General features: G+C 33.2%; 2 protein-coding genes across 2 annotated transcripts in view; both read right to left on the reverse strand.

The window, feature by feature from the left end:
• Positions 1-422: 422 nt before the first annotated feature.
• On the reverse strand, positions 423-11,003 carry LOC128992942 (venom acid phosphatase Acph-1-like). Its single transcript, XM_054416688.1, has 8 exons — positions 10,928-11,003; positions 9,184-9,281; positions 8,074-8,178; positions 6,499-6,741; positions 5,125-5,307; positions 4,235-4,361; positions 2,553-2,761; positions 423-570 (listed from the first exon to the last, which is right to left on the reverse strand). Exons 1-8 carry the CDS (start codon positions 11,001-11,003, stop codon positions 424-426), a joined length of 1,188 nt encoding a protein of 395 aa, XP_054272663.1. The 3' UTR covers position 423.
• A 5,720-nt stretch (positions 11,004-16,723) lies between these two features.
• Positions 16,724-24,027, reverse strand: part of LOC128992943 (ankycorbin-like) — a 31,680-nt gene continuing 24,376 nt past the window's right edge. Inside the window, 7 exon segments of the mRNA XM_054416689.1 lie at positions 16,724-16,859; positions 17,968-18,249; positions 18,712-18,876; positions 19,763-19,868; positions 19,870-19,962; positions 21,398-21,487; positions 21,902-22,015. Coding sequence (XP_054272664.1) covers positions 16,795-16,859; positions 17,968-18,249; positions 18,712-18,876; positions 19,763-19,868; positions 19,870-19,962; positions 21,398-21,487; positions 21,902-22,015 — 915 coding nt within the window. The 3' untranslated portion in view covers positions 16,724-16,794.

The following is a 24,027-nucleotide window of genomic DNA, read 5'->3' on the forward strand; positions in this document are numbered from 1 at the left end:
TAAAGTACTAAAAGAACCAAATCTAAAACTTTAAATAAAACAAATAGTAAAAGAATTTTAATTTTAATAAAAATATCACACTTATCTTTGGTAATTTTTTCATTCGGGTTTTGTGGAGATCTGCTGTTATAAGATAAAAACTACTTGCATTATGATTGTTTTTATCATTAGCGGCACATTATTATCATCAGGAACCTTTATGTACCTTTTTTACACAGAATTTATTTCTTAACATTAGAAAATAAAAATAAATCCAATAGCTGAACTTTTCAAGCTCTGGATATAAATTTTTCCTATATTACAATAAATGATAAGTTGTAGACATAATGCTATTTAAGAACCACAAGATAAAATACATGTTAGAACTTCAAAGTAGTTGTTATCCAAACATTATTTATTTTTCAACAAATTTTTGAGACACAATCATGATCTGCACTCTGCCGCCCACTGAGGAGGGGACAGAGTAGTAGCCAGGGTCAGAAATGTAGAGAGGGGGCAGGGGAGGGGGCAACCTGGGACATGCAACTCTCTGAACTCTTCACCCGTGGTCAGCAGCGACAGGTAGAATATCTGCGGACAAAACAACTTTTACCATTACCATTGACTATTGAATACTGAAGTAGACATCACATCCATATGGACAGCTGTCGCCAATTTATTATTAAAAAAGAAAATAGTTGTGTGAGCCAGACCCAGAATGCGCTTGTGTCTCAAATCATATTTTTTATTGATAAAATAAAAGGATTACCTTATGCAACCACAGTTTCTGGTATGACAACTAGTTTCGTTCCTTAGAACTTCGTCAGGTCATTGTATGCAACCACATCATCAATCTATTAATACATTGTGGTATGTCAGAAGATTCTTTAAAATAATGTCAAAATCACAAAACTAGTCATGTTGATCAAATGAATAAAATGTAATAAAAAGTTATAAAACTGGTTAAAACTGTAAAGACTAGCCAGCACTGTCTTATCACTGTCACTGACTAAATAAAACTGACTGAATAATCTATAATCCATCTACTTTCTACCTTGTATTTTGTTGCTGACGAAGTTGATGGGTCATAACAGTTGCTCACAATAAGTATTTCCATTAGTTTAAAAGTTAGCTTATTCAACATAAATCAATAATGTCGGAGGATCTGAGTGTTTCTCACACAACAGACTAAAAGAAATCCATGTAAAAACTAGTGATGGGCGGATCCAAGAAAATGTCGGTACCGGATCCGGATGCAGATCTTGAAAAATTCGGATCCGGATCTTCGGATCTTCGGATCCGGATCCAGATACACAATAAGTATTTCCATTAGTTTAAAAAGTTAGCTTATTCAACATAAATCAATAATGTCGGAGGATCTGAGTGTTTCTCAAACAACAGACTAAAAGATATCAATGTAAAAACAAAAACACTTTTGTCTTTGTCATTTTAGTTAGACTAAGTAGGCTATGTTTAACAAATAGGACAACTTTCCATTTAAATATCCATTAGGGTTGGCTATTGTAAATTCTCTTTTTTATTCTCATGAACATAAAGCTGATTAAAACAATAATGATAGCAGCATATATTTCATCACGAGAGACATATATGCAATATTAGGCTATATTAATACTTTAGTACTTTTCAATGAAATGGCGACCATACAAAGTAGGTATTTTAAGCCAAGTATGAATGAGATGAGTGTAGGATGAGTCGCGCGATCTTGTAGTCTTGTTAGTGACTAAGGCCGACTTATTCCTTAGACACAGCTGTAAATTAATAGCCCATACAGCTAATGGAAACTAAGGGACCTACAGTTTATAGTGGAATCCGAGCCACATTTTTGTCTTGGTATATACAAATTGGTCTAATTTTCATGATAGTACTGCGAATAGTCGTAGTACTCACTCGTGCGGACGTTAATCCACACAAGGGAGAATCACATCCACAGTGCAAGCCTATAAATATCCACAATTTGTAACCTCCTAGTAGCTGGATTACAGGACGACGCCACCCGTCCGAGTAAAAATATTAATATTATAACAATATTAATAATTAATAACACCATGTATGTTATATTCAAATTACTTGAGAATTCTTTTACATTTCGGTTTGTGTTATCATAATGAGAAACACACAAAATGTTATTCATTATTATCAGAAGATGAAATCCTTTGTACCAAGGACAACTGGTACAAATGACAACTTTAGCCCCTCAATGAATGTATTAAAAACAGCCATTTTGCAGTAGTACGGTACAACATAAATTTTTGTTTATTACCGTTAACCTATTTAACCTAAATTGAGACCATTCTACAATGAGTTTTATCCACGGATGTCAGAAGTGACATAATATTTTCATGCTTATGATCCATATTGTTACTGATCTAAATATTGGTGGTGTTGTCAGTGGACCCATTTTCCTACAGGTAATCCAAAGACAAAATTTTTATTCTTGAGCCATACACCGTTGCGAAGTACATACACAGCTAAGTCATTTCTAATTAATGTTACCATAAACATAGAAAACAAAACATTACATTTTAGTAAACAGAAAACAAATTGACATTTACCTTTACATAGTAAATGTTTGACAAGTTATGGAGTTCCAGGAAGACACAGTCCCCAGGCCTCACTATATGCAGAGGCTTGTAACCAATCCCTCGCAGCAGGGATAGGACGGAGATATCATGGCCTGCGTGGAGGTACATCTTGTGTCCCTGAGTAAGGTTATCGTTCACCTTGGATCTGAGTAGATCGTACACACGGTAATACAATGGTCCTGCAACATTGCAATGAGTCTATAGGTAATGAGTTGGAGAGCAAACTGGTCTAGTGGTGGAGCACAAGGCTTTGGTCCTCGAGGTTCCAGGTTCAAATCTTGCCAATGACCAGTGTATTTTAGCTAAGTGATTATGCTGTGCTGTGACCCTCTATGCCCTGCCTGAAGTTATGTGTAAACTATTCCATGCTAGAGCCTATAGAGACTTAGGTTGCAACTTAAAAATGGTTGGTGGTGAGTGATACTGTTCACAATTGTTGATACAGTTTTCTTTTCCTTGCACAGGCCCTTTATTTTTATATGTAGTCTTTTGTGTATTTTATAGTTAATTTATTTGCATTACTTGTATACAAAGAATAAAGAGAATTTAATTTAATTTGACTAGACAAGTAGGTGTATTCAAACCACAGCGCACCTAGCAGAAAAGTTACGTGGAAAAATGAAAACACCTACGTTCATCTACGTTCATGCGTAGCAGATCAAGTCTGCAGGAGGATTTTTTTAAATCACCCAAGAGGCAATTCAAAAAATTTCCGTCCACCAAACTCAAGCAGACTCTGGCAGGCAAACGGATTCCTTAGTGCGTTCCCACATTTGATAACATGGGGAGCAAATTTTAGTCTATCCGTCTGTGTGTGCCGGCCTTTACACTACAACTATCTGCCTAAAACATCTGTGTCTTCGTACATGGAGGTGGATGAACTGGCCGCTGTACTATTTCCTTTCAAACAAAACTCAAAACATTTGTGCACAGTACAAATTTACAAGGAGTCATCTAATCTTCCTGGATACGCTTCCATGGCCACTTAATGTAGAATTGTGTCAAAAACGGCGAAACACTAACACTCACCGACGTTTCGGCCTTGATACAATGCGAATAGACTCCGCACAGATGACAAATTAAGTCACTGAACTTAATCAGTCTGAAGGAGTCAATTCACCCTGAGGAAATTGTCTAAATTTACAAGGAGTTAAATAAAAAATAGTAGATTCCGACAATTACTATACACAGACAAAAATACTATAACTAAGTTATATGAAAATTTAAAACCATATCAAAACCCACCAATGTTTTGCCTGTATCTTTGTTGTTTCCCAATTGTTTAATTCCCCTGAACAGGATCTTGTATGATTGCTGACATTGATTCCTCTCCGTTTAGTAAGTACAGTTATTTTTATCTTATTTTAAAAAAAATTTCAAAGTCAATATTATTTAAAGAGTCATCACATCACTATTTAATTCTTAGGTAAACTATCTGTTTTGTTACTACTTATTATTAAATTCATGCATTAAATGTATTAAATTCATGCCAGGTATCAACTTCGGACATATCATTTGGCCATTAATAGTTATTTCCTAATTGTAATTTTGAACAATTGTGTATGTTTTAATGTATTATGTGGGCTATTATGTGTTTGTTATGTATGTTTTCCATACATAATTTTTATAGTAAAACAAACAAAATCCCTTACCTGAAAGGATTTTAAGCATTGACGATGTTCCGTTTACCATTTGATTAAAAGTTTCAGCTGTGATATCTCTTATTTTATCTGGGTATATTTTCTTAGTCCATTCAGGCAGCTTGTAACCACTGAGAAGCTAAAATAAATAAAATTATAGTATATTGAATTTTTACTCGATACTATCATAGACAAAAAGAATTAAATATAGACCGTCAGCTGTGCTGCGGTTACCATAGGTTCTGGCGCACACCGCTTGGAGCACCACGGTAGTTACGGCGTACGCGCTACGTAAACTACAGCGGTGTGCGCCGGAACCTATGGTAACCATGGCAACCGCAGCACGGCTGACAGTCTATATTTAATTCTTTTTGTCTATGATACTATATAGTTGTAATTATAACTGTATTTTAACATAGTTTATAGTTATTATACTAGAGTATTGTTTTAATAGTCTTACCATTAACTTTTGGATACTGTACTAAAGAAACATCCCATCTATATAGACCAGCTGATGCCAATTTTTAATTCATATAGAACATAGTTCTTTGAGCCCAGTCTCAGAGCTTGTGTCTACAGTTTCAATTTCTACCTTTACTTTTTTGTTGCTGAGATAGTTGACGCGACATAAAAGATGCTATAGCTTACAATAAGTCCTTCCATCAGCTTGAGTTGGTTAACAAGTCTACATATTTGACAGAAATTAGAAATTTACAACAGAAAAATACTCATAACTGTTTGTGGCTCACTTTAACTATGTCCATTTTGATTTTAAAACTAGTGACAACTTTATGATGGGAATGGAATTTATAGTTCTATCAATAGTCTAATGGTTATACTCAATTTTTAGAAACCGAGGTGATGGGATCATTACTATAAAGAAAATTAGGAACACACCTCACCTCACATTCAAATATATCCCAGAGGGCAAAAATGTCGTAAATTGAGTTCCTTAAATCACCAGTCTGTTGAGATATATACTTGTAAAAGTGGTGTTCAGGGTTCGTATCTGGAAGTTTACTTTGAGCTTCCAGATAAGACGAGTCTTTACCAAATCTTGGACATGATGTAGAATCGCTCCAAAGCTGCAAACTAAAATAAACTCAATGACACATTAAATAGCTGTTCGGTTGTAGCTTTTGGTCCCATAAATCTGTGTTACTTCTCGAGAAAATACAAGAAAAGTTGCAATTTAATAATGAACTGCAAAATCACAAGACTTTAATACTGGACATAAAAATATGGGGTAAATATTGTCCCCATAATGCCTTAATGAATCAATAATTTAAACAAGTACAACATATTTTATAATGATTATTGATAGTCACTAACTTAAAAATATTTCAATAAGTTGTAACAATTCAAACATAGAGATGAGAGTAGTGACTAGCATATAAAATGTATTGATATAGTATAACATAATGCAACAACATACAGCAATAACACAAGGAATGTAATAAAGGCTACCATTCAAAATCCATAAACTGATAATAATGTCACACATTAACACATTGAGCACGGTGCAAATATCAGTGGGTGCTTCCCCAAGGCCTTGACATTTTTTAGATAAAATCTTACCTTTTGTTCCCAGAAGTAAGGACCCAGGTCGGAAATTTTTTTAATGGAATCCAAAATTGGTGGTCACCGGTGACCAAATGTAAAAAAACACACTAAAAATGTTAAAAATGCCTCTTCCACCCTCCCATCAATTGTTTTTTACACTCAAACTGCGTCGTGGAACCCCATGCATAATCCTGGTTTGTCTGAAGAAGTGCTACAGAAAAAAACCGAATAAACAATATTTTTGTGTCATATAACAATAAAAAAAAAACACAAAAGAAGTACCACAATAAGTGCATTTATTGAATTTGTAAGTAGGAATTTACAGGTTACGGGTGACCGGTGCCGGGCCGCAGGAGCGGCGGGCGAAACATACACAGTTAGGTTATGCAAGTAGCGCACACGCACTAACTACCGTCTACTCCTCAAGACCGCACTTCAATGATTGATTCATTTCTGTGGGACCTGGCCGAACACCGGTGATCGGGCCGGCCTGCGCGCAAGTTTCGAAGCTGGTCTTCGGCGACCTGCCCGCACTCAACGTGTTAATTAATCTGTGAATATTTTTCTCTGAATGAACAAGGGTTTACCATAGGCTCTGTGGTTAGGAAATGCAATCAAGTCTTTGGCAGAATCAAAATTCATGGTCATTACCGTAACCTCACAGAACTATATTAAGGGCCTATATGAGAATTACAAAACTTATTAAAACTCACCAATGTTTTGTCTGTCTCATTGTTGTCCAGCCATACAGGTATGGGCTGCCAGTTGATGTTTTTAGACCACTTCTGATAATGCTTTGGAGGAAACATGCCAGTAGAGACGAGCATGGCTGACATCATTGTGCGCTCCATGTTGGTCGATACAAAACGTACCTCGTCGGAATAAGTGGGTCTTAAATATCTGTTGTATCGTTTGCGAATAATTGATCCAACCCTGTACATCAGCTGCTTCCCCGGCTTGTTCACACAAGTTTGAGATTAGTAGAGTTGCTGTTCAGTATTGAAAAGTATGTAACATGATTAACTGGGCAACAATGTGGTGCTATTAACCATCAAATAATTTGCTGAAGCTTTTACAGGTTCCAGACTGGATTCACATGCTAGAATTTTACCATCAATTGCTGAAATTTCTAAAAACAGTAACAGTTAAGGCCTGTTTTGCCAGAAGCGGCTGGTGCGTCTGACGCTTAGCGATGATCGCTAGAGCAATAATCGCTCAGCGCCTATCGCTCGGGGCTATTTTGCCAGAAGCATCTGTTTGTTGCGATTATTTAATAAGTGAGTGGATTTCTTTGGTGGCGAAATGAGAGCTGTATGTGAAATGATATGTAAAAGGCAAATAGAGAAGTATTTGCTAGCTGAGGAATTGGACAATGAAGATATTTTAGAAATGTTGTGCAAACCCAGGAAAGAAGTATGTTCTATGTTTTTAAAGAGACCTGAAAAGGGATATTATAAATTATTAATAAAAAATCACCTCCGTTATAGAAAAGCAGGGTGTGCTGAAATGGCTTCAATCAATTTATTATCTTTTTCGCTATTAAATCCCCACTTTGATTTTGACATGTCACTAACTTTCAAACTGGGTTAAAAACACAACTTTAAAAAAATAAGAACAGTCAACAACAAAACACGTGTTTCTTCTTGTAATAGATATTAGCGACTGTGCCTCCGTCTGCTCCAGGAGCAGTGGTCCGCGATAGACGCTAGCGGCTCAGTTACAGATGCTGGTGGCTGTAGCGATAGACGCTTGCGGCAAAATAGACTAACCTGAAACAATGCAATGCAGTGAGCAGCGATCATCGCTGAGCGATAGACGCACCAGCTGCTTCTAGCAAAACAGGCCTTTACTGGTTTTTTTTTTTCGGTATTAAACTGTGTATCTATACAGTTGGCAATTTTCCAAAAGTTTTTTGTAAGGAACGGTCTAGTCACAGAGAAGTACTTGAAGTACTTCTCTGTGGTCTAGTATTTTTGAATACTAAACCACTATCAACTATTACTTTATACAGAGAAATATATAAACAGTAATCAGTTGGGCGAAACACTGCACTAAAAAGAAGTTTCCTTAAGTAAAAAAGAGGTACTAAACACTTTTGTGCACCTTTATAATGAAATTTCACTCACTGAAACTTTCTACCAGAGTTTTTATGGAGGTACCAGTAATATATAATAATCATCAATAACATTATTTTAAGAGTTAAACTGATGAAACTTATAATCAGTGAAAAATATTCATATGAAGTTAACTTTTCGGATGATATAAAATTGAATTTGGGAAAAACTCACCTTGCTAAGGGCTCCATCTCCATCTGGAAAGAATTCACTTCGATTTTGGTAAGGATCAGTTGGAAAAGAAGGAAAGGCAGGGGATCTCACACCGTGTCTGAAGATCTGGAAACACAACAAACTAATGAAGTTGAAAATAAAATCCACCCTGGTTATGATTGCCAATATCTATTTTACTTTCACCTTCGGCATACCGATGGTAGTATACATAAGATTTTTCCAATAAAAGTAAACTGGTAATTTTTTCCTTATTGACTTTATTAGCTGTTACATTTTTTATTTATTTATTTATTAAACATCATCAAATTACATCAATTCTCTTGACAGGTGATTTGTCACAAAGTCTAATACTATACTACGTTTTAAATAATAAAATAGCTTAAAAATTAAATAAAGCAAATAATAAGCTACAAACCTATGGGAGAAGTAATATCTTTCAAATATAGTCATCTTCCAGATATTCTTCTAACGAGTAAAATGCCCTCTCCAAAAGGAAATTTTTTAAAGATAGTTTAAATTTAGAAAATGAGGCAATGTTTTTAATCCCAGCATTACATGGTCATCTGGAATACGTTTTTACTAGGCTCTACAAATGCATAAACAGAAAATTATTTCAAACCCATAATATTTTGCGGATATGTCAAGAAATTAACTCTCTCACACTTAAGTCACTTAATCAGCTAATTAATTACAAGATAAGCATGTCTGTCAGTTACACCTGGTATCATTGTCATTGATATCTTGTTTTTAAATAACAATGTTATGAAAAGTGGAATTGATTTACCCCTCTACAAATCCCCAAAGATCAACAAATTTAGTTTGTTGAGAGAAGGTTATCAATCCTGTCAAATGACAGACAGACTGTTCCCTTAAATGTTGGATTTACTTTTTGTTCAGTAAGCTAAGCCTTACAGTACCAGTACTTTAATGTTCAAACAAACAAAAAATAGTTAGTTGAATTGTCACTCATCTTAAATAGCGGTAACTTCATTTTATTTTTTAGTTTCCTTAGTTGAAATTATTGAGTATAACAATGCTAAAACTAGCATTGTTGTAGAGCAATAACTATTAGTACATAATATGATAAGAAATAAAACATTAACAACTTACACTGAAGACAAAACATAACGTTGACTCAGCTTCAAAATTGTCTGGCTCTTTTGTAAACTTTTCGATAACGAGCTGTGTATACCTTGTTACCCCAAATCCTACAAATTAAGAATCAAACTCGGATATAATAACCATAGAACATTTCTTATATACATAGATGGTTTATTTAATTTTTAAATCTTTATTTTAAAAGGAAAGCTTCACGAAGAAATTCTCTTTAACTAAAAAATCTATTGATAAAAAAGAAACAAGAAAAAATAACAAAATATTGAAATCCTTGAAACCTAAGTACAAAATTACATAGGTTTTAAAAATTAAACAAAAGTTACCTCACCTCCAAACAGAAATAACAATACACCGAGTAAACACTGTGCCGCCTCCATTGAATTGTTGACAGTTTTTTCTATCAGTTAAATATATCTTTTTACGACTCTACCATTATGAATGAACGATACCAGATTAAGGCCAAGGCCTGTCGACATGTGAATTGACAAAGCTGTAAGGAAATAAAAACTTGGCCATGAAAACTATGATCATTTACAAATAAGGATATTAGAACTCAAAACTAGTCATTTATCTGAAAATATTGTTTTTAAAGTATTGGTACGTCGGCCTCAAGAGGAATGATATTGTTGCTTATGCCTAATTGACAACATAAATAAAAGTATCTGCTAGCCCAGGTTGTCTTCATAAATTCACAAAAATTATAAAAACAATTATTTATGAACTAGGTACTCGGTACTCATATCCGAAATGTGTGGAACGATGCTGTGATCGGGTCACAAAGGTGAAAAGTTCAGAGAGGAGTGAAACATGTGTTAAGCAGTATTTCCACAAAGCCAGTAGAGCAGGTTACGGGGCAGGTTATTTGTAACCTTTTAATCTAATGTACCTAAGGCATGTACCTACACACCAACTGGCTTTGTGTAAATGCGGCTTTAGAGAAGAAAAAAACTCATTTAGCAAATACATAATTGCCAATTATGAAATAAAAAAAGCTGAATATTTTATATTTAAAATAAAAACAATGAAATGGAAGTGAATAATGCCAAAGCTTACGATGACTGAAGGCGAGCAGGGCAGATAGAACAATTTTAATCGGTAGAGTTTTTTGTTTAGTTTTATTGATTGGATGAGATGAATATCCAGAGGTATCAGTTATCTTGCGTTCAGATATTACAAATTCTACTGTAGGCCTACTAGAAATAACATAAAAAAAAGAAAGTTCTAAAAATATAAATAGGTTAGTATTTTTGGAGATGGAATTAAATATGCTAATGTTGATACGCATAAGTTTTATTCCATAATTTGAAATACCATATTAATCAGTATTAAAAATAACATTCAAATACATGTTTACATGTACATCGTTTGTATGTTAAGAATAACTATTTATCGTCCACGCTATGATAACACACTACCTTACCATTTGGTTTTTAAATCACAATTATATTAAAAATATATATGAATATACGATATTGTTCTACATTGCAAACAGCAACACTAAAATTGCTTTTCTACAGGAACACTATGCAGATGTGAAAGCACAAAGCTGTTATTGTACGTTGAAATATTCAATACAAGTGCAGTGGCACACTGTGATACGACGTTACGAGTCTACGACAGGAGCGAAACATCTTGGCTGAGAATACAGTTCAAATAGAATTGTTTTATTAACAAACCTTAATGGGAAAATCTGTATTTGTACCAGAACCTACGGTGAATGGCTGTTTTAACTACTCACCAGAGAAAAATATAATATTTGTAAGTTTGAGGTATACATTATACCCGTGCACACACATGACAGAAAGATCTTCCATTCTCAACTCCAAATTGAATCCATGCAACTCATCTTTGCTCAATCTATGCTGGCTGGTTAATCAGCCAGTGTAAACAAAGGACAGTCCTTAACTGAGTGATTCAACCCAAAGCTACATGAAGGATTGTTTGTTTACATTACCTGTTGCAATCTTCAATCATTATTTACCATTCACAGTTCAAAAGTGATTGAGATGAAAACAAAAAATAATTAAAGAAAGGAAAGTCTTGGGAGAGGAGTTGCTGTTAGAGTATTGCCAATCACACTCGTGGTCCTATTTAGTTGTATGTTATTTACATGGAAGTTCATTACCTCAAATTTCACAGAATTGTTAACTTAATACAATTTCTAGAAAAAATATTTTATGTGTGGACAAGTACATCCTCTAGGAGAAAGTCTTTTGCAAGAATGATTAAAATTCGTAAGTTTTTATTTCAGTAAGATCTTTGTATGTATATAAGCTAAAATTAAAATGTACATACACATATGGAGTTATATTTAGAAGCCAAGATGAAACGCTCCTCTAAACAATAAAATATTTTACCAGCATCTGTATAACACCACTGTAAATATTCGTGGTGTTATGCTAATTTTATTTACATCAAAACAACAATGCAACATTATCAAAAATAAGTAAAAGCTATTCAAATTCTGTAAAAATGCATTAAAATGTAAACTACACTTTATAAAATCTTACTTGTAAAAGTAAAAATAAAATTAATATTTCATTAAATGTATGGTTTTGTGCTGAAGTCGAATTGGCACTGGCTGTTGTATCAACGTTTTGCAAATAAGTTAAACTTCAAAACGGAAATTTTTTGTTATAGTGCGCTGTTTGGTCATAGTACCTCTAAGAGTAAAATATTGGACTTTTAAAATTCCATTTTACTTTCATCTCACAGTTTTAGTGTCATGTTATTGGAAAATCACTGTCAAACTATCTGTCTTAAAAATACTGATAGACATTTGGGAAAATCTTTAGTTCTGGACAAAAACTGACATGGATTTTGGTACAGAACGATTTTGAAAATTCTGTATGTAAATTATTTCAAGATACAAGTTAAGAAGTCCCAATAGCTTCTTTGATATCATTGACTATTGGATACAGAAGTATTAATACAGAATACAGAAGTGTATTAATAGTCAAGGTTGATCTATACTGTGATTTATTTATATTTTTACATGAAAATACTCACATCAAACTTGTGAAAATGAATTGTTAATCCATCAAATATTTCTTTTCCAAAAGCTTCACATACAAACTGAGAGTGCACAAGGGTCGAATCCAATTGATTTTGATAAAATAGGAACAAAATACTTCTCTGAGGTATTAGATTTGTTTCTACAAAATTTGTTCTCAATCGGTTGCAGTGATGTGTATGTGATTGTGTAGTGAACATGTAGACACATCACTATTTATGTTGTTGGAATGAAACTTCTCTTTGATTATAATCTGGAGGTCATTTAGGGTTTATCTGAATCACTATTAAAACTAAAACATTATTTTAGGTTCAGCCTGGGTGTATCTTTTTTATTATCGGGGTCTCCATAACTGATCCTAGCTAAACCATAAACTGATCTTGACATCAACACAACACTATCCTTTAAATCATTATACAAATTACATTGAACTACCCTCAGTTGTGTATCAGCTCCACAAATTATCAATAATTCTTAAAATTTGTGCTAGTTTGATTATAAGATACAATACAAGTTTTATGATAAATTAGAATAAAGCTATTTCAAACAACCAGTTTACAAATCTACGAGGGTCTTCCAAAAAGTAACAGTCGTTTTTAATACAAGATTTGACAAAGAGACCTAAGCGAAGAAATAGTTTTATCATTAATATTTTAAAGGTGAACTCTTAGAATGCATTTAACTAGGAAAAAAACTTAGTTAATTAATTATTTGATATGGCTCACTAGGCCAAACCCCAAACTTTGCAGTGTTTCACCATGTAGTCAGAGAAATATAGGATATGACCTTAAAAAAATTGCAAGAAAACGTTTTATGGTTTTATTTTGTAGTGTTGGGTTTGCAGAATGGTATACTAAAAGTTTCCAAAAATCGGTGCACGAGAAACCCACTAAAATCACAATTTAAAATGGCGGCTTTTACCAACATTGGACAAGTTAAAAAAAAAAAATATTTCACATGCATTTGTTATGCACATTTTTCGAGATATTGACTTGGGACCACCACCTGTATTTATTGGGTGGTTAGTAGTTCATTTTAATAGGCAACACATTTTTGGCCGCCATCTTGGATCCGCCATATTGGACATACATATTTTTTTTTTCAATGTAATGATAGTGTTTTGACACATCATTACAAACTACATTTTTACACTGATTTCAATATCGAAATCCGTTTTTTAATATCTTTTTTCATTTAGAAGATATACTCAATTGAAAACTCTCCCCTATACATTTCTTATGGACGTTTCGTAGTTTGATAATAAAAAAAAAGTTATTTTTCTTATATCTACAGTTCTTATAAATGCTTGCAGTTCGTTCTAGGCTTAAAATATTCAGTAATGTAAGGGCTTTCATTTGAGCTCTTGAGCATTAAAACCAGACGAGTTAAAGACCAGCCACAAATCCCAACACAATATTGAATTTAACTTTTTAGAAATTAGTTTTTATAAAAAGATTTATATCTCGGGTTGTTAAGGCGTCACCACGTTATTTATGGTCTTTAATTACTTAGCAAATGTTTGGCTTCAATTTTATTAATCACTAAATAAAATCAGGCAAATCTGAAGTGAGTCCTGGACCTTCATTTAACATGAAATTATTTTTATTTAGAAATTTGTCTTTAGTTTAAGACATATATCCCCAATTATAAATAACTACCAATAAGTAATCTTTAGCTAAAATCAAAGTCAATAATTTGACGAATTATTTAAGACTATAAGAGTTTTGGGAGTTATTTAGAATTGGGGATATACGTCTTTAACTAAAGACAAATTTCGTAATGTATACATTTTAATGTTAAATTAAGGTCCATGGCTCATTTTTTTATTGTAAGATTTTGGTTAATGATTAATAAAATCAAAGCCAAACATTTACTGATTAATTTGAGACCAGAAAGAACTTGGTGACGTATTACCAACCCGAGTTATATATCTTTTAATAACAATTTATTTCTAAAAAGTTAAATTTAATATTGTTCTGAAGTTTGTAGCTGGACTTTAACTTGTCTGATTTTAATGCTCAAGAGCTCAAATGAAAGCCCTTACATTACTGAATATTTTAAGCCTAGAACGAACTGTAAGCGTTAATAAGAACTAGATATATAAGAAAAATAACTTTTTTTTATTATCAAACTACGAAACGTCCATAAGAAATGTATGGGGGAGAGTTTATGTTTCAGTATATCTTCTAAATGAAAAAAGATATTAAAACACGGATTTCGGCATTGAAATCAGTGTAAAAATTTAGTTTGTAATGATGTGTCACAACACTATCATTACATTGAAAAAAAAAATATGTATGTCCAATATGGCGGATCCAAGATGGCGGCCAAAAACGTGTTCCCTATTAAAATGAACTACTAACCACCCAATAAATACAGGTGGTGGTCCCTAGTCAATATCTCGAAAAATGTGCATAACAAATGCATGTGAAAAATATTTTTTTTTTTTTATTTGTCCAATGTTGGGAAAAGCCGCCATTTTAAATTGTGATTTTAGTGGTTTTCTCGTGCACCGATTTTTGGCAACTTTTAGTATACCATTCTGCAAACCCAACACTACAAAATAAAACCATAAAACGTTTTCTTGCAATTTTTTTAACGATCCCTGTGTAAGTTTTTTTAGTTTGCTTGTACTAATGAATTGGAACCATTTTACTATGGCTTTACTTAGCATTAACACTATTATTCTCCTACATATTTTTCCCGACCATAAATTCCAGTTGGTTGTGAATTTTTGTTGAAGAAATCGAAATCATATCACTACATAACACACTCAACCTTGCATAAGAGTTTAAATAGCAGCGCCCAAACCAATCTTAACCACCAGTTTCAATTTGTTAACACCCAATACTAGACAAATTGATATGGTCCACTGGATATTCCAGCTGGATGTGTATTGAGTGTAGAATCACTTTGATGTTAAGTTGCTAAGTTGAAGGTCCTCTTTTTTCCACTTTCACAATAGGTTAAAACATCTGTTACTTTCTGGACAACCTTTGTATTGCAAGTTAATTGTAAAAACATCAAAAGAAACTCTAGGCCTAAGCAAGCACAATTAATTATATTACACCCAAAAACATTTAAATGACTTAAGCAGCTAAAATATATAATATATATGTTTACTAACATTAGAATTAATTTTCACAGCCCTTAAACAACAAACTATGTGAGCTAATTATTTTAGAAGTTATCGTAAATAATGTGTGTTATCGTATGTACAAACAACTTTTGATGGGAAAGTAAATTTGAAAATTTTAAAACAAAGGTTGACCGTTTTACAAAATTGTTGTTGAATGTGACTATCAGTTTTATTGTTTAAAATATAGCGATAATAGGGTGGCTTTACGTTGGTTTATCTTAATAATTTTCATTTCAATTTTTTAAACTATTTTGAATACCTACATTGAATATGTATTACAATACAATGGAATGCGTTAACTTTGTGTAGTCTTAAAACCCTTCTTGACTAGAATTATTGACTAGAATAGGGATACCTGTTGAATATTATTGCCTTGTAGTAAGTAAATTGTAAACTTACATCAAGTATCTTTTCAGCTTTTTTTACAAAATAATTAAGGAATTCTAGGTTTTAAAATACAATTTAATCATAAAGTTATAATTCATTTGCTGTTACAGCCAACCTGTGTATTGGAAACCAAAACATAATTTAATAGGTTCGCTACCGCAATAGTACTAAATTATTCATTCATATAGACCTGCAACACACATATACAGCAGTCGGTTTCCACCCATTTATTTATTCCGCCCACTGGTTTATACTGCCATCGCATACATGTGACTATCAATATTACTATGCGACGGCTGGTCATGTTAAAATAGACTGCTTCGCATATTTGCATCGGTGTCCCGATGTTATTAAAAAGCTTATATCTTCGTAACGGTATATTTGAAGGCCATGAATTCTCTGCAGTGGTCTACAGGGATGTCTGTCGCATATGTGCGTCACTTGGTCTGTGGATATGATGATTGGTGAAGTCATATGATAGTTGGCAGAACTGTTTTTTACTTTGCTGCATCACTGGCCCGTGGTCTGCTTGTACTGTTAGTGTTAACCGAGTGACACCCGGTCTATGTCTAATATTAAAATGTATACCTCGGTCCGTGGCAATGACTGCTGTGTCGTATATATGTGGCGATCGGTAGCGAACCCCCTTCCAGCGGTTTAACACCCCGTTTTAACACCCTTCTAGCATTCATACATTTATTAGTATTAGATATGATATATATTAATTTAAACCTAAACATAGTAGCTACTAAACACTGTTGTATAACAAACTTACTAAAACTAGAAATCTAGTTAAAATTGATAAATGTTACTATAATACTGACTTTACTGACTAGAACAATTTACCACTTATATACAATTTAAAGCTTTATATATCGGGCAATAAGAGTTAAAAAAGTTGTACAACACCGTACACTAATTGATTAAAAATAGTTTACATTGTTTGTTAGCACCTATTACTTGATACACTAATAATGACATACACTATTCTATCATCGACACAGGGTATAGTAAATTAGAATATTAAAATACATCATATAGTTTTGTTTAGGTGAGTACTTTTTCACTACTGATGTGACCTGCCGGGCGGAGAGCGGGACCTGTCATCGTTGACTCCACGAGTGTGGATGTCTGTGAAAATAAACTCAAAATGTCATAAATCATACAGATTAAACCTTTTTAACCTTTGGTAATAGTAGCCTGGTATTTAAAGATTTTAACTTACAAAAATATAAAATATGTTTTTAGGAAAAAGCATTTAGCTTGGATTAAATAAATATATAGGATGGAGAGGACACAGCTAACTCACCTGATGAAAGGTTGCAGACGAGTCAAAGAACACATAAAATTATGTGTGTGTTTTATGTGTTCTTTGACTCGTCTGCAACCTTTCATCAGGTGAGTTAGCTGTGTCCTCTCCATCCTATATATTTATTTAAAAATATAAAATAGTAGCTTTTCCTTTATTTTCACAGGGGGAAGAATGTACAATGTAAGACTGCAGTACTTTAGAGTTACCTCAAGTATTTTTTTTTTATGTTAGATAAAAGTTACCAAATATATTAAATTCAAAATATCTTTAGACAATAAGAATTTTTAATAAATTTAATGAGTAACGGAGACGATTTACAGAAATATCATTTCTATTGTCATTGAGCTAAATGTAGACATCGTATAGTGTTGATGTCGTTAGCTATACTGTTTTGGATCAAGCTTCTCTTACAAAGTAACTTTGTAAGGTTTGCATTTGTCAAAAGTAGAATGTCAGTGGTTGTAAGGGGAAGACAGCTTTTATGTTTTATGTTTTTTTTAAGGTCTGCAATGACTGCTGTAAAAACAAAAAGATGAAGCAGGAAGAATCCATCCATAAACAAGTTGATTGGTATTTGATTGACAATGTATTTTTATTGGGAAAATATTTAATTTTTTTAAATAAAATTCAATGTAAATTGTGTAAATATAAATATATATGTGTATGTGTGTGTGTGAGAAAAAGTAACTGATGCGATTATCCAGAGATGGGCTACAACAGTCAGTTGCTTTTTAATAGTTTGAAACTGAGCCCAGCTGTCCTTGATAATTGGGTGTTAGATAAATGGTCCTGACTAAGGAACAGCTGATCTCAATCTGTAGCAAAGCTATCATATTTTCCATTCTTCACTCATCCTTCATTCACACTCTGGTTAAGATACACCCAGTTGCATCCACGTTTTAGTAATGTAATTGGTATGTAATGTACCTCGGTGTTTGGAGATGCTCCGCTCTAGTTGCTGCCGCAGTGAGTTGGCGTCCAGCAGTGCCAGATCTAGTGGTGGGGGAGAGAGAGGTGGAGGAGGCGGGGGTGGCGGCACCACACTCCGCTTCACTGTCAGCTCCTTCTCCCGTGTCGTGCTCGGGTCCGCCAGGTTGACACTGTACGACTTCTCAATCAGCTGACGTCGTTTCAGCTCCTGCGTCTTTTCAGCCTCTCTAGTCATCGCTTCGCACTGCTCCCGCAAAACTCTCTCCTCCGACTCCTTGGCTAAACATCAAGTTATGTTTAAAAGGAAAGCCAAGTGATTGAGATTTATAAAAAAATGGATCAGGTTAAGCAGCTTACTTACTACTGGGGCCACTGGTAACCCAAATCGTACTTAACCTCACCTAAACACTGCCAGCTATAGTTCAGCTGGCTTATGTAAAAAAATTAAAAAATGTACAAAACATAACACTGATATATTGTTATTTGAGTGTTGCGAGTTTTAACCACCAAATATAAACATTACAGACTCCAGAAATCCTATTGATCATTGTATACTTCAGCTTACACTATTAAAGGTATAATATATTTAAAGAGCATTTAGCATACATCATACATCAGGTACAGCATAGCATTTATTGTGCAGCATGGCTGTTTTTGAGGCACTAAATAATGTGCATGCATGTCTAACAAGCACCCACTAATAATTTAACTTCTTCAGTAAGTTAACTTACAATTTATTACCTTTGAGAGCCGCCTGAACCTTGCTAAGTTCTAAAAGCAGTTTTTGCCGTGTATTCTCAAACTCTTGTTTCATCTGAGACTCAACAATTTCCCGCTGGCGCTCTTTCTGTGATTGTTCCTGCAACTGACATTTGAACAATGGTTCTTTTAGCAATGATTTCTGGACTGGTTACAGTTTGATTAGTGAGTTTTCAGTTTTGAATTATTTAATCTAAACCTAAATATCATTAACTATAACCAAATATTATATATACATATAGTTTTAAGAGGCAAAAAACTATGTTTACTGTTGATGTATCACAATGATGTACATTGTCTGTGATGAATAACAGTTTTATTTCATTTCATTTAAACATATTTTTCATCATCATAATGTGTTAAATATTTAATTCATTTGTTGTGAAATTCTCAAGCTATAATGTAATTACCGTGACCGTAGTAAAGCTGAGAAATTTAACTGCTTACAAATAACATCAGCTAAGCAGACACATTTTTTTATTAAAAGCATCTCGAGCCATAGAGTTAAGTTTTTGTTCTTATCCTTATGAAGTACAAGATGTAAGAAATAATTTATATTGACCATAAAGTAAAATTGGATTTTAAAAATTAGAAGTTGTGTCAAAACCCCCACTAATCAAATTTATAGGATAGGTTTTTAAAATAGGAGCCATTGGAGCCCTATAAAATATAGTTTTTTACGTTTGAGCTTGGAAATTCCATAAAAAACTTTGTTTTATTATTGCCTATGCCTATTAGAAACAAAAGGCATGAAAGTGCTTTTCCAAGTGCTTTAAAGAAAAATCAATCTGAAAACCGCTAAAATGTTTGTGGATATGCTGAGATGAGGAGGAAACCTAACACTCTCTTACCAAAGTCCGTGACACTAGCGACCAAGCGTCCAACAGATTCGAAAATTTTGATTCTAATTACTCTCTTTTCCCTATTTTATTCAAATCAAAATCCTCAAATCAAATTTTAAAAATTGTCATCAGTGTTGTCATCAAAACAAAAGAAATTGTTATTGATTGATAAAACTTTTTCTGTGTAATACCTGGAGTTTGCAGGATTTGGTTTATTTCTGTAAGTTTTGCGTTGAGTTTGGTCTCACTGTCCAACAAAGCTTGCTGCCGTATCCTTGCTATGGGCCGTTTCTTGATTCGCTCTCAACTGTTCCAGTTCTACTCTGGGAACAAACTCCTTTTCTAATCTTCGATTCAAATTTTCCAATTCAGCCTCTAAGTCAAGCTTCTTCTGCAAAAGAAATAAAATTATAAAAGTGATATAGAATCAGTTTTTTTGTAATGTTAGTAAAATCATTTTAAATTCTTCATTTAAATTGCAGCTTAAAGGGTAGTAATTTGTAGATATTTGGTAACATATAAAAAAAGTATATTGATTATGATAACACAGATTGATAGATGTGGATGTAGCTGAGAATTAGTATATAAAACAATATATAATGGCTTGTGAAATTTTCCAACATTTAAAATTTTATTGATTGCACTAACAAAAAAATTAAACACTCAAAACAATAACCCTCTAAAAATCTAATTCAAGACTTTGCATTGTTCCATCTATCCACTCCACATTTAACTCAACAGTGTTCCAAAGGATAATTTTATTTATCTTATTGTCTGGAAGTTTAATCATACTCTAGGATTATTAATTTGTGGTGTGTGGGTATCTAGACCTTTTTGAATATGCATTTTGCAGATCTTGTGCTGAACAATCTAAATTACTAGCTGGGTTGCAAGTCAAACATAAATGTTTCTGTTAGAACAACATCAAACATCTAATACCAAATACCAGTAATTGTCCACAATAGGTATCTCAGCACCAACATATTCCATATTACTAAATGGTGTTTCATATAATTAAACACTCTTTAACATGATCAAGCATTATAAAAATGTGACACGTAGTTTGATAAATAAATCAAATAAAAATACTTTAATCGAGGTTTAAAATCATGAATGGTGAAATTCAAGGGCTGCAGGAGTAATGTTGATAAAAATGAGTTGTGGAAATGAGGTGGCAATGACCAAAGGGCCTATGTGCTGGAAATTTGTATACCAGTCTGTAAAGAGCTTCCTTGTTGGATGAAACCCTAACTAAAACAGCAAACGTTTTGGAAGAATATAAATATTGATCAAATCAAGATTAGTTTGGCTAAGTAGGATAAGTTTACATGGATAACATGACTAAACCAAACCAATATCAAACCAATGATCCTACAAACACTAACAGCATGTCTATAGAGATAGTTGTTGATAGTTTCCAAGAAGTTACGTTACGCAGTAATCTATTTTCTGACCAGAATAAAAATTATGCAATAGGATTGCTCTACAACGAGCAGTAAAATAACAGAATCTTCTAAAATTTCAAGTTTATCAACAGTCAGTCAAGTATGTATATGCAACACATAAAATTATTTACAACATGCCATAACAATAACACATTTGCAACACTTAATTTCACATTAAAGTGCATTTGAGAATTATGTGAAGGATTCCAGCAATATATCGATGCTGACTGCTAAGATACCTATCGTTAACAATCACCAAAGCAACAAACATACCAATAAAACATCAAAGTTACAGCAAAATTAAAAGAGCAACTTTTGTTGACTGATTTTATGAAGTTTAATTTTGCAATCAAAACACGACAGTTATCAAAAACAATTTACCTGCAGGTCTAATAGCATTTTTTGGACTTGGTTTTCAAGTGCGGAACTTCTAGATTTTTCCTGTTGAAGTTGCAGTTGTAAAGTCGCTACCTTCAAACAATTTTATGAAACTTAACATAAGGAAAAAATTATAATAGGCTAGGTATTATAGTATTCAAAAGGAATTTCAGAATAAAATAGAAATAGATCACTTCAACTACTTAAATAGTGGGTCAATTAATGTTACATTTCAACCAAGAATGTAAGGCAATTAATTGTTTAGTATTTTATCATACAATAAACTCGAAGCAATTTGTTTTCAATATTCCAGTCGACAAAAAAATCATAGGAATGTCAGAATCCAATATATTTATTATTTACCACAAAAAGATTACAAAACCACACAATTTTTGTCTAAATGGAGATAAAAAAAAATGGCTATTTGAAAAATTCTATTGATCCAATTCCACTTTTCTATACAACGACCAAACTAAATAACTAACTTGTAATGTTGTTAGTTGTTACCTGATTATCAATAATTGTGTCTTCTATACAGTATGTTTCCTTGTTGATGTCCAAACTGTCTTCTAGTTCTAAAGTTTTCTCTTTACTTTCAATGCAGTTTTGATTTGTAGTACTCTGGGACACAAGAAAAAACTAATAACTTATTCATTATTTAGGAAAATAGGAAAACAACATGAGTTAGCTAGTTTGTTAGCTAGCATACTTGGGAATAACTAATAGAAATTCTAACGAATAGCGCTATTAGTTAGTTTTTTTGGCTAACTTCTATTTTATTAGTTAGTTTTTAAAAAGAGCTGGAAATAACTTCTACTCAGTTAGTTTAATAGACAACGAATAGATAATATATTCGCTAGTTTTAAATCGTTAGCTTTTCTGGCCAGGCGAAAGTATTTCCAGTAGGCTACGGGTTATTTATTTTACGTGTTCAGTGAGGGTTGCGTGCGTACGTGAGGGGTCAGCGCCCTTGCTGACAAACAACGTGGGGGTGGGGAAAGAGAAAGTCAAAGTCCAGTCGCTTTGGTATGCAGCGGACCCGGGGGGCGACCAATGGCAGCCAATAACAACACCCCAAGCACCAAAGGGTGGGAAGGGGGAATGTTTGTTGGCGATTGATATGTACTGTAATCTCAAGGGTCAAAACAATGTCTTCACTTCAGTCAATTTTCAATATCTGGCCGTGACAGGTGTTAATTTTTTGTTAGTTTCTTAGTTGTCTTGTCGTTATATATATTTTAGTGATAGTTAAATATTTTAAATACATAAGTTATTAGGGTGAACAGTTTTAATTAAGTAGGAGTAGATTAATAATATTTGTTTGCAATGGCGGGCGAGTGTGATATCAAGTGACCAATCTTAAGTGACATATTTCAACAAGTTGAATAAATGAAAGGGTGGAAACACATTAAAATATTTATTGTTTGTACCCAAAACAAAGATAATTAAAGCATCTGTCACAAGTGCTTTGAGGTAAGTGGAGAAAAAGTATGATGGTCTCGTTTTTAACTTGAAGTAGAATAGGCCTATATATATTTTTTTAATGAATATAATTTTTATTTTTTAGTACAGTTAGTTATAGTGTGTTTCTCATGTGTTTCCCATGCTCTTTTAAACTTTATCTCGCCACAAATAGGTCACTTTTAAATTTAGTAGTAAACTATACTTTTATCACACTGGAAAAACTACTTCATCAGACTTTAAAAAATTATCTGATATTTCGTAATCCATTAATTGCTTTCCATTAATTGTTGTACAATACATTTTAGTGTAAAATTCAGCTAATTGAACATCAACAAACTGTGTTTTTACCTAACCGGGAACTTCAGTTGTAACTTATGTCTGTGTATCGAAAGTAATGTTTATGACAGGAAAGGTGAGATGGATCACTATTTGTTTTTGTCTTTTGAACTATTGAAAACAGAGTGATGACAAGTTTTTGTACCACCTTTGTCGGGGAAATAAATATGTGCACTCGAGTTTGAGCCTAAATATATCTGAGATGAATTATCCGATTTTGTTGAAACAAAAATTAAATATAAGCTGGTTTAAATACATTTTACATGGAGTCAATTAAAAAGATTTCCGTTTACCAGAAAAATTTATATAGTTGAAATATCCTAAAAAGTACCGGTTTTTAAGAACTGCACTAACACTGAAGTTTAAAATTTATTTGTAAACAAACCACTGAGCCAATCTTTCTGAAATTTTTATGGCTTGTTGGTAGATTCATTGTTAACATTTCCATGCATTAAAAAAATTTTATTCACAATAGTTTTTATGCTGCTGCTAATTTTTAAAACGTATGATTTCTCCCGTGACTGGTAGCGGGTCACCTGGTGTTTGTACAATATTTCCCAGCCGGGCGGGAGCACGTGCGAATCTGCGACGTTGCCGATGTGTACCGGACTACCACACTGACATTGCTTCAGTATTCACTCACGGCAAACTAATGTGTAAATCATTATTCAGTTATAAATTTACATAAATTTACTAACAAAATATTCACTAGTCATGAAACAAATACATTATAATAAGATAACTACAAATATAAATCTACAAATTAAAAAAACACCTTTGTTCACTGCGAACGCCTGTTCAGAGCGGCAAGCCTAGTCATCACTAACAGAGTA

Source organism: Macrosteles quadrilineatus, unplaced genomic scaffold (assembly GCF_028750875.1).
Source record: "Macrosteles quadrilineatus isolate MER2022 unplaced genomic scaffold, UCM_ALF_1.0 Scaffold_4__1_contigs__length_99947679, whole genome shotgun sequence".
Taxonomy (NCBI): Eukaryota; Metazoa; Arthropoda; class Insecta; order Hemiptera; family Cicadellidae; genus Macrosteles; species Macrosteles quadrilineatus.

Bases quoted from the DNA above. Each gene is read 5' to 3' on its own strand.
- LOC128992942 (XM_054416688.1), bottom strand. From the start codon at position 11,003: ATGGAAGATCTTTCTGTCATGTGTGTGCACGGGTATAATGTATACCTC. The intron at 8,179-9,183 runs GTAAGTTGTTAA...TTGTGTTTCCAG, and splicing joins CGTTATGTTTTGTCTTCAGT to ATCTTCAGACACGGTGTGAG. The intron at 2,762-4,234 runs GTAAGGGATTTT...GCAATGTTGCAG, and splicing joins AATGCTTAAAATCCTTTCAG to GACCATTGTATTACCGTGTG.